This window comes from Chaetodon trifascialis, chromosome 18 (genome assembly GCF_039877785.1).
Source record: "Chaetodon trifascialis isolate fChaTrf1 chromosome 18, fChaTrf1.hap1, whole genome shotgun sequence".
In the NCBI taxonomy this organism is placed as follows: Eukaryota; Metazoa; Chordata; class Actinopteri; order Chaetodontiformes; family Chaetodontidae; genus Chaetodon; species Chaetodon trifascialis.
The window spans coordinates 18,021,624-18,033,215 of record NC_092073.1 but is presented as its reverse complement, the minus strand read 5'-3'; the positions used below and the strand labels follow the sequence as shown (position 1 = coordinate 18,033,215).

Genomic DNA, 11,592 nt, shown 5'->3' with positions numbered 1-11,592 from the left:
AAGACTTGTTGTTGTTGTCGCATGGATATGACGTTGCTTTACCAACAACCGTCTGGCCGTCCTGTTAGTGGAGGGAACGCAAACAGGAAATAAAACCCTTGAAGGTGTGTGGTTCTCGGGGAGCCCCCCAGCAGGCAGTTCCTCTCAGAGAATCCCCAAAACCGCTAATGACACGGCAGCTGTTGAAATAAGAAAGAAAACGTAACCTTTAGCTGCACTAATGTTAGCAAGCTAGGCTAAGTATGTTCTATTTCTGAGTGGAAGCCAGCTAGCCTATCTTGCTAGCTTCCAATTTCCCAGCAGAAACCAAACATAAAAGCATGATGGATCCTCGCCAAGCGTTTTAAGTTGTAAAAGAGACAGATGTCATAAATTGCTAATGGTTCAAACCAGTTCTATGTGTGCTTGTATCAGCACTTTGAACACTATGATGAACTGGGGTCGATAGGGCACCACGAAACTTGATAGTGCATCTTGTGGCAATGTAGGGTGTCAAATGTTAGTCAACTTGCCATGGGAAACAACCACCCAGAAGTTTGAAGCTACGCACCAACTCTACATGTGTTCAAGAGAAGGTTTTAATGGAAAAATGTGCACAATAGCTGCAGGATCATCATTTCCTTCCCCACAGAAATGAGTCGGCTAATCAACTTCCAGCCTGACGCTAAGTATGCGGTGGAGTTGCGTCCGAGAGCACACGTTGTCACATTCCTCAGCGACATATTCCTAAAGACTCTCGCATGGTAAAACGTCTCGCACTAAAAACACTATGCGAGTCGAGACGCTAGCAGCCAAACACAAGTCGTCACCGCCAATAAAAACACACTGACAGCTCGGAGACAGAAACAGAGCATGCAAATGAGGCGGCGCACTCCCAGAGAGGAAAGTGATGTCATTTGATAATAACGATGCTGTAAAATGAGACACAGCCAGAGAGAAAAGTCTCGCTGGCGAGCAGCTACAGTTCTGACTTCAGGAGTATGAACTGCTTTAATCTATTCCAGCTTCCAGCTCTGAAAAACACAGATTATGTAACAGCAGATCTCCGATGTACTCCTGGGCCTCTGAAGTATCTGAAAAGCATGTGTGCAGTCGCTGTGGCGAGGCGGTGAAGTTTGGCTCGGTGCAAGTTTGTGTGGAAAACGCACAGATCTCTGAGATACACTCTAACATACACAACATTTACTACAAAACAACTCCAGTGAGGGTTACAAGAGGTACCAGACAAGCGGAGAGCTGATGTAGTCACAGCAAAGCCGAAAAATATAAATTCCCTTTCCGACTCGAGGAACAGCAAATATATTTGGACGTGCCTCCACCGTACGCATCAATATGGAGTCCAACAACTGTAAACCGTCTCTGCTGCCGTCAACTGCTGACAATTAATGCTTAAATATAAGATACGTCACTGTACCGTGAATACATTCAACTGTTTCTGCTCAAAGTGCCTGCAAGTTTTAGTCCCAGGAACTACTTTTGAAGAAACGAAAAGCGATGTTTTCACAGGTCATTTTTGCACATCGTCGTCAGTCCATCCGTCAGGCGCTTTGCTCTGTGACTCCATGCTGATGTGTCAAAGCACAACGACCAATGAGCTGCCACTTAGATCCTGCAGCGGGTGAATTTGCTCTCCATCCACATGGTTAGAAGAGTTTGCGTTGCTTAATGATCTTCTGGCTTTGTATCCATGCTTATTTATCTTTAAGATGAACTAATGCAAAGCTCTGTGACTTGAATGCATCTCAAACACATTTGAGTCTCAGCCCGACTTATATCTACATCAGGAACGGCAGAACAGTCGTTCTCCGGACGCCGAGCCAGTTTGGACTTGAAAAGCTGAACTTCATTCAGTTACTTAATATGAAATGTTCATAGGAGGTGTTGACAGTGTTGGGAAACTGTGGTAATAAATAATCGATGCCAAGCAGTCGAAATACTGGGCAATTGTGCAAAAAAAGGAGTGACTCTCCAAATGCTGTTGATAATACAGATATGTGGTTTTAAAAACAGATAAAACAAAACTTTTCACCAAAATGCAGCTCAGTTTTCACATAGAACACGTCTCTGTAGATGTCTTTTGACTTGCAAATGACCAAATCACACTTCCTGGGTATTAATCCTGCATTTCTTTGGAACAAAATCACATCAGAGCACCTCATCTGCACGGGGACTCTGAGTTTTCCTGGACAAAACTGGAGCGGGGCAGCCAGTTGCAGCACACTTTCCCTGCTCACAGCTCACCGTCCTGCCCACCCAGAGTCCAACACAATGAATCCACACTAATCCCATCTTTCGTGGTCCTCCCATGTCTCAGCGTACCTCACGTCTCAGACCTGCTGCCCCAAAATCTCTGCGTCACAGCTTTTATATGCACTCAAAAACACTCTGCAATCATCTTTTCTTGCACTCAAACAAGCTCCACACTGGACATAAAAATGTGTGTGCGGTGCCTGATGCCATCACCTTTTATCATGTTTTGTTATGATCCAAAGCACTGCACTATCACACTGACAGCAGAGATTAAACAACGCTTGAAGCAGCAGCAGACTTTGTGGTCCATGGAGAATAAAAGCACGGACAGCAGACAGCACAGAGCAGAAAGTGAGCATCTCATCAGTGGAATCAGCTGAAACAACAGCAGACCAGCAGAACATGCGGCTCAGACGTCTGCAGCTCTGAACTGTGCAGTGTGAGCAGGAGTTGGACAGACAATAGAGAAGCCAGACGAAAATAACACTTGAACTGAGAACAATAGTTTCAGACAGGTTGTATCGCGAGAGGTTTTATATCCACATCAGATTAAACCTCTGCTAAGTCGCTGCCATTCCACACTCACTATCACTGCTTTCAATGAAGTTTCCGCCACACAGATTTAAAGACAGAGAGGTTTTCCCTCATGAGACCATCAGGCCTGATAATCAGTGTCATTGAGGAATTAGTCAAATTCTGATGAATGCAATCGATCGAGGACCGCATGAGGAGCTCTTACCGCGCTGTTCGGCCTCTTTCTCTTGCTGCTTTGTGGCTTTTATATTCCTTTTTGCTGGTGATCAGTCGCGCGTCTCTCAGGCACAAATCTCGTCCTCACTTCCATGTGCTCGCGACCGGGACCACGCGCTCAGGGGAGCGCTCGGGATACGGCGCGTGACGTCACCGCGAGACTGGAAAGCCGGTGGAGAAACCGGTGCAACATCAATAATAATAAAACACGTTGTTTAACAACTAAATACCACATGATATATGATGTAGAGACTTAATTATATGTGGTGCTCAAGTGGGAGGTTATTTATGATGTTTTTATTTGCTATTATTGATTAATTTATATTAATATTCTCACGAGATTTAAACTTGAGCCTTAATATTTGTGTGATATCTTCCCCTGTAATAGAAATGATAAGTTTCTTGGGGAAAAAAAATACATTTGCACAGTGTTAATAGTCTCCACAGGCAAATCATCTGCTCAGATTTATGTTTGCAGCTGTAAAACAACCTAGTTTTGTTTCTATACACCAAAAAATTGGCTTAAGTCTGAGACGTGAAATGATTATAGGCATCATTTTTTGCATTTCCAATCATGCAAAGAATCTGAAGCAGCAATGTTCAGGAAGAAAATCATGTTGGAAATCTGAGTGTGTGTGCATGAACTGATGGTTTTAGTGTTTCTGCTGCATATTAAAGGTAAACCAGCTGACTGCTGAATTCCCTCTTTCATCCACAAAACAGGTCCAGGAGTGATGACGACTTTTTAATGAGATTTCTTCACTTGAGCATCAGCGATATTGGAATATCTTTATTAACAAGCTCCCACTTACAGTTTAAGTGCTTCTATATATAGATAAGACTCCCTGGTCTGAGCTTACCTTGTCTCATTTGACCCCACACTTGAGCAGCACCCAAAACACCATCTTCAAGTGAGAATATTGGTACTTTTAACCATTAAAGTACTTCATCTTTTACCTAAAGTAGACCAAGGAAGAGTGCCTTTGAGCATCATAACACCTGAACATGACCACCTTAGTCCCCGTCAGTCACTTCACGCCATCACGTCTGTGGCTCGCCTCCTCCTGCTGCGACACGCACCCCCAGCACATATGACCGCACGTCCACTCATAAAAAGGAAGTGTGATGTTACGTGTGAAGTGTTTTTGCAAGAACAAGGACACAAATTCAAGAAGAAACATTTTTTTTTATATTTCAAAAACAATCTAGGAACATAATGAAAAAAACCAAACACTGGGTCTGAACATCCAGACAATTGAAATCCAAAAATACATTTTCTTAGGAAATATTAATTATATACAAAACATAAAAATTTATATTTTAGTTTGGGCCCTCAACAGGGTAGCACCATTTTTTAATATTTTATTAATAAAAATAAACTTTTAAATATTTAATCCACCCATAACTTCAGATGAGGCAGTTTCAACATTGAAATCAAACAAGATTCCAAACAACTTAATCCATTTTGCATTTGCATGCAACAACTGTACACCGTAAGTCTTGAACTTGCATAAAAAAACAAAAAGGCCAAAAAGTCTCTGATTCAAACTTTAAGCACGAGAGCCCTGCAGCTGTGCGAGTCTCTGCCTTAAAAGTTCACTTTTCCTGCTCAGCTGTTCTTTGAGTGAGAGGAGTCTCTGTTCGTCCGACTGCATGCTGTAGATGCACTCTGTGGCCTTCTTCAGGATCACTACTTTGGCCGCCTTCTCGTTGTTGGCCACCTCGGGGATCTCGTCCCGCAGGGCGAAGAAGCTCAACTTGAGCTCGTTCCTCCGCTGGCGCTCCAGCACGTTATGAGTCCTTCTCTTGTCATAGTCCTCCGTGTCAGACGTCCGGGGGCTTGAACACTTGCGGTTGCTGCTGATCTGTTTGAGGACCCTGCTGTGGCCGCCGCTACTTCCACCGCCGCCACCACCACTGCTGCTCTCCAGCTTCAGCCTCTTGACAGCCGGCTGCTCGTGCCTCATGGATGGATGGGCGGCGTAATTATGCTGGTGGGTGGAGACGTGGCACCTCTTCAGCACGAGTGGGCTGGGATGCCTGGTCTCGGACGGGCTGGGATCGCACCGTTTCACAGCCTGCCTCTTCTCCACCGTGACCACATCGATCTCCTCTTCCTCCTGGTCCTCCTCCTCCTCCTCTTCCTCCTCGTCATCATCTTCATCTTCTGCAACACAAAAGGCAAAAGAATCACACACACTGCTTCAGAAGCGAGGTTGTAATACAGTCATGCTGCTGGGAAGGGGGGGGGGGCACAATCTCTCCTTCCACATCAGTTGATTGCTTAACACTGCAGCCATACCCTGCAGCTAATCTCACAGCGGTCTACAGCATGACATGGGTGGAACAGACAGCACGTCCCTACCTCCTGCCTGCAAATCTGACTGCAAATCACAGGAATTAAAGCGAGAGTTGACCTGCTTTTATTCAGAGTAGCACAGACAATCCCGGCGCACTCAGCAAAGGGAAATTCTTAATTGCACAGAGGGGTGTGACTGCACGATGCTCACCTGAGTCACTACAACTGCTGCTGCTGCTGCCGCTGTTCGGTGGAGTATCCAGCCCCAGATCCTTACTAGGCGGCGTCCCTGCGCTCTGCTTGGGCGTCTCTGCTATCGGGTAGGGGAAAACCACAGATGGGTCGATGCACTCCGACGCGGACGTGTTCAGATCTTGCAGGTAGCTGCTGTTCAGCCTCCACGCCGCTGCGCCGGCGGGCTCCGCGCACTCGCCGGCCGCCGACTCCTTCCTCGCAGCGTGCAGGGAGGCGAGCCGCTCGGAGACCACCTTCTCCAGCTTGGCCGCGGCGGAGAAGCCGCTCCACATGCAGTCCTGAATGATGATGGACTTGAGGAAGGTCTGAGAGTAGTCGGCGTCGCAGATGATGCTCTGGTTGACCACGTCGTCGCCCAGGAACTCGGTGACCATCTCCAGCTGATCCGCCGTGGAGGGGAAGAGGCTTGACAGGGACGGCCGGCGGCTCGGGGAGAGGGGAGGGGTCGGCAGCAGTTCAAATTTCTTCCAGATGTCCTCGCTCGGTGCCGGAGGCTGAAGCTGCTGAGGGTAGAAGTCCTCCTCCTCGTTGTCATAGTAGAAATACGGTTGCAGAGAGTCGTAGTCGTAGTCATAGTTTTTACTCGCCAAACTTGAAGTCAGCGGCATGTTGTCTCTGTTGTCGTTCTCCTTATTATGAAGCTGGTTGAAAGGGAAAAAATGCTCTGATTAGATGTTTATTCTTAAACGTCCGCAAGTGCAAAGCAGACAGCGGCGGCTCGGCTGTGATCCTGCCCTGCAGCACTAACTTAAGTGTAAGCAACATCACATGGTTGCTCCAAAACATCAACCCTGTGTGCACGCGTTGCATGCATGCAAGGCTGCAGCAGCAGGTGCTCAACTGGGAAACTGATAGTAAATGAAGTGCAAGAGGGGAAACCCCACCTTCACTACCCAGCGACTGACGATAAACTAATACCTTTTCTGCCTAAACTGCTGTGGGAAGGTGACGTGCAAGCTCCAGAAACCCACTCCCTCCCTTACCTTTTAGATTTTAAACCGTCGGCGGAAGAAGACGGGGCGAAATCGACCCAAAAGGCGCAAAAAAGGGCAGGAAAGTTATTCCAACACGAAAGACACATTAAATCCTTCCACGGAGGCGTTGCAGTCGGTTTCAGTGAGGCTGTGTGAAGCATGCATGGGAAGCTGAGAGGCTGCAGGAGCGACCCGTTGAGGACGACGTGCCGTCGGTCCCGAGCAGCGTGAGAATCACAGCTGTGTGCTCTGCCGGCCACAATATAAACGGCCGCAGCGCTCTGCCGCTGTATCCTTCCGCTCAGTTTCCCGCGAAACCCTCGCCGGCCTTAAAAATCTCATAAAACCCAAACTCATTTCCCGATTTTAGTCCCCCAAATAATTTCTACGCGGCATTAAGGTTGATTTAAACTCGAAACACGTGCTTTCGCTGGCATGTTTTGTCACTAAGTGATATATTTCTTCTTTACGCCGGGTCTATTTCGGCGAAGAAGTGGGAGGGGTCATAGTAGAGTAGAGCTCCCATTGACGGGAGACATGCAAAAAATACTAATGTTAGTAGTAGTGGGAGATAATTAGGACGAGTTATTTTACTACCACCCCACCTAAAATATCACTGAGCATCCCAGCTGTCTCATGAATTCAACTCAGTTTCGTTGCAGATTCTGGTCTCATCATAATTAACAAATAAGTGAGATTAAAGTCATTTTACCTGCATTTGAGCAAACCACACACATGCTTGTTTTTTTTTGTTTTTAATCACAATTGTAAGCGACTGTCTGCAGAAATGTTACAGCAGACCCACGTTGTCAGGTTTGCACGATTTGTGCAGCAGCTTCAGGACAACGCAGCGCAAAGCTCGCAGGTGCAGAAGCTTACCTCGATCTGTCTGCAGGCACCGACACCTCTGAAACAGGTGAATTCGACAAGCACACGCGCTAAATAACTGCAGTTTTATTTTTGGGAGGACGCATAAGTTCACGTGCGCACAGTGGGGAACGGTGCGCGCGCTCCTGACCACGTCATGTAGCTGGTTTTTGAGGTTGGACAGATTGGCACCAATTAACTACAGGAAGGAAGTAATTAAAGGGGTCAGATGGGTACCGCAGTCGGACGGAGGTGCCCTTCTCTGCTGTGATGCGGAGGAGGACATTGAGCGGGCTCGGGGCGCCCTCTGCTGGTCAAAGCGCTGCAGGAGCGGAGCAGCCCTGCAGGTGCGGGGTCACACTGATGGCGGTGAACTTTGAACTCCGTGAAGGCAGAGACTGTGGACTGACGCAGATTAAAGACAGAGTTCGGATTCAGTGATAAAACAGGGCTGTGCAGTGGGTTAGTGGAGCTGTTTGATGGGGTTACTGGGTCACTTCATCAAAAAACAGACTTCTGAGAAGTATTAAATGAGAAATGTAAGTTTGCAGCTTTTTGTGCAATCAGATAAAAGAAAACATTTTAAAAAGGATATTTATCAGTGAAATATGATCCACTATTATTCTAACAAAGTGAATTTATCAAAGATTTTAAATGTAGACATTTTACAAGCTGTATAACTAAAACAGTAATTGTGATTAAAGTTCAAAATAAGTCAATAAACAAGAAAACAGAATGACGTGTGGATTCATTTATGAGAATTTATTCTGTGAATACTTTCTCTTACACAAATGTGTCTCTTATAAAAGAGATCTTGATCTCAATCACTCTGCTCATTTACATAAAGGATTAACTCATAAACATGTTTCTAAGCTTTCAAAGACAATAACATGCAAAGTTTGGCCTCTCACTTGAAGAAAATACACAAGTGAAACAGTTTTTCCTCAGGAAAAAGGTAAAAACTACAATCACAATAAACAGACCAGACCATTTGTTTCTGTATTTTTAGTCCAATGAGATTTTGTCCTGAATAAGCAGCCTCCATAAGCTCACTGTGGGATCTGTGGCTCTTCAGGCTTCAGAGAAAAAGATAAATCAATAGTGGAGCGAATGAATGGAGGAAAGCAGAGAGAAGAGGGAAGGAAAGGAGAGAAGAAGGAAGGAAAGGAGAGCAGGGTGAAGGAAAGGAGAGAAGAAGGAAGGACAGGAGAGCAGGGTGAAGAAAAGGAGAGAAGAGGGAGGGAAAGGAGAGAAGAAGGAAGGAAAGGAGAGAAGAAGGAAGGAAAAGAGAGAAGAGGGAAGGAAAGGAGAGAAGAGGGGAGGAAAGAAGAGCAGAGTGAAGGAAAGGAGAGAAGAGGGAAGGAAATGAGAGAAGAGGGAAGGAAAGGAGAGAAGAAGGAAGGAAAGGAGAGCAGGGTGAAGGAAAGGAGAGAGAGGGAAGGAAATGAGAGAAGAGGGAAGGAAAGGAGAGAAGAAGGAAGGAAAGGAAAGCAGGGTGAAGGAAAGGAGAGAAGAGGGAAGGGAAGGAGAGAAGAAGGAGGGAAAAGAGAGAAGAGGGAAGGAAAGGAGAGAAGAGGGAAGGAAAGGAGAGCAGGGTGAAGGAAAGGAGAGAAGAAGGAAGGAAAGGAGAGCAGGGTGAAGAAAAGGAGAAAAGAGGGAAGGAAAGGAGAGCAGGGTGAAGGAAAGGAGAGAAGAGGGCGTTTGTGTTTTCTCTCACTTGAGGTCCAGAGGACGAGGAGAGCAGACCCAAACCTGAACGACGGCCTCTCTCCTGCCTTCGCTCTGGGTGCTGCAGCCATCACACCCACCAGACTCATGTGTTGTGGTCATTGTGTTTATCGGCTCCGGATGTTTCTCGTGTTGCTTTCAGAGCGTCTGGAGACACAGAGGGAAGCTTTGAGACCGGCTGGCATCATTTCCTCTGATAAGTGGAGACTGAAGGTACTTGGGAGAGGTTTGATTGTTTTCTCTTTTCTCTCCCAGTAAAACTGGTTCCACCACTTCTGATTGAAAAGGTCTGCATGCAGTGAAGTGCAGAGGCTAAGTTCGCAAAAACACTATTTCTTTTCCATCCAGGGCAGAGATTTCCATCAAATCGGGATCATTCTGCAATCATTATAAATTCAAGTTTATTTAGTCATTATATTTCACACTCATTTCAAAGTGTGTTTATATGAGACATAAGACGTTAAATAAGGAATAAATCTTAATAAGAAATCTGATTTAAACTAGAGTAAAAGGATAAAAAGTGATGGAAACAGGGAAATAAAAAATAAAGTGAAACGCGGCAGAGATTTGTGGTGTCTTTGTGGTTTTAATTATATAAAATAACAGCAGGCTGGGAAAGATGTGTACGATAATCAAAGCGCTGCTGGTCACTGCATGCCAACAAAGACACACAGCTCCACCGTGAAGGGACACAGATAATGGATTTTCTTTATCAGTCAATCTGTTATATTTTCAATTAACCCATTAATTGTTCAGATGTCACAGAAGAAGAAAAATGTGCCTCATAATCTTCTTTCTAATTGTTTGTTTTGTGCCACAAAGGACCCAGAAGATTTTCAGTTTCAATTCAACAAAAAGTCTCACAGCTGAGAGGCTGGAAAATGATTTGATTTGACTGATTGATCAATAACCTTATCGTCAGTTTTGACTTACTGTCAGAGGCTGTGTTTGAAATCAGACAGTCAGAATGTTTACAGTGACGTTTAAGCCTTTATAGCGCCCTCTAGTGTCCACAGCATGTATGCTACTTTTACAAAAAAAACCCCATCCTACTCAGTGAAAACCTTGTATCTCCAAATTTGGTGACTGTGAATTAGATTTTTTCTGATAAACGGAAGGAGGAAGTTTTCCTTTATGCCCTGAACAGAAATCTCCTTCTACTTAAGCTGAATAAAGCTTTTAAAAGCCTCTGGGATTAGTTGGAAAATGCAGGCTGTTTTTTACACTTTTTAGAGATATGTGGTTCTTACAGGACAGCGTCACTACACACATATGTTGATCTCATAGAAAATGATGCACTGATGTAGATTAAAGAAACCAACAGTATATAAAGTAGTTAAAATGAGCTCAACCTCAACACTGATGCAGCAGTAAAACACTGACAGTAATGAGTATTTTTGATACTTAAATTACATTTTACCAATAATACTTTCTGTTTTTATAAGCAAGGTGTCAAATGCCAGAGGTGGAAGAAGTGCTCAAATCTTGTCCTTAAGTAAAAGCAGCAATGCCACAGTGTAGAAATACTTTGTGAAAAGCAAAAGTATTACCATCAAATTACGCTTAAACTACCGAAAGAATTCAAAATGACATATTCCACAATAATCTATATTATGTTACTGGATTGTAATTATTGATGCATTCATGTGTTCATCACTTTAATGCTGAAGCTGGTAAAGGTGGTTTAACTGCTTTATATAGTAGTATTACTTGTTATTGTTATTTGTATTTGCACTATTAAACTAAATCTGCAAGTAACTGGTTACTAATGTTGTCAGATAAATAAAGTGCAGTAAAAAAAAGTACAATAGTTGCCTCTGAATTGTAGTGAGGTACTCTAGAGTAAACTACTGAGCGTTGGGAGGAAATGGCATCAAAATCACGTTCAAACAGCTGTCACCATATAGAAATAAAACTGATCTTTATGTCAGCGCTGATGCAGCACGCACCACAGATCTGCACTCCAGCTCTTTTCCATTAAACATACAGCAAGATGTGTGACTGTTGGATGAGTCCTGCACCAACTGTTGCAGTTCCTTCCTTTTGACTCACAGGCTGCTGGTTTTCCTCAGACGTTTGCATCGTGCCATGCAGCACCTGACACACCTGACAAGTCATCCACACATCAGCATGTGGATTCAGTGTCGTGCAGCGAGGACACAGTTCAGCATGATGCTGCGGTACGAGGCAGAAAATCAATAGATTTTCAGCGTAGTCAGCCAGCTAAGACAACAATGAGCTGATGGCTGATCTGTCTGACCACTCAAGAGCTAATTGTGTCATTAATTATTGACAGTGACAAAGGCAGTTATTGACGTATAGCCTCTGCACCCTAACCTTTGTAACAGCAGGCTCAGTTTCATTTTGCTCTCAAAATGCAGTTTGTCTCCTCTTGTGTGCCAGCGCCAAGTCAAATATAATAAAATTAAAAGTCAGATTTTTACTACATTTTACTGCTGCTTTTACTAC

At 44.6% G+C, this 11,592-nt stretch overlaps 1 protein-coding gene across 2 annotated transcripts in view; it reads right to left on the bottom strand.

The window, feature by feature from the left end:
* Nucleotides 1–4,166: 4,166 nt before the first annotated feature.
* LOC139346648 (transcriptional regulator Myc-like) overlaps nt 4,167–11,592 on the bottom strand; it is a 159,675-nt gene continuing 152,249 nt past the window's right edge. Inside the window, exons 1-3 of one of the 2 annotated variants that reach the window (XM_070985835.1) lie at nt 6,538–6,764; nt 5,511–6,195; nt 4,167–5,167 (exon numbers count right to left, since the gene is read on the bottom strand). In XM_070985835.1, the coding sequence (XP_070841936.1) occupies nt 4,551–5,167; nt 5,511–6,162 (1,269 nt within the window). In that variant the 5' untranslated portion in view covers nt 6,163–6,195; nt 6,538–6,764 and the 3' untranslated portion in view covers nt 4,167–4,550. Of the gene's footprint in view, nt 5,168–5,510; nt 6,196–6,537; nt 6,765–11,592 lie in introns of those variants that run through there. The other variant, XM_070985834.1, reaches the window with a different exon arrangement.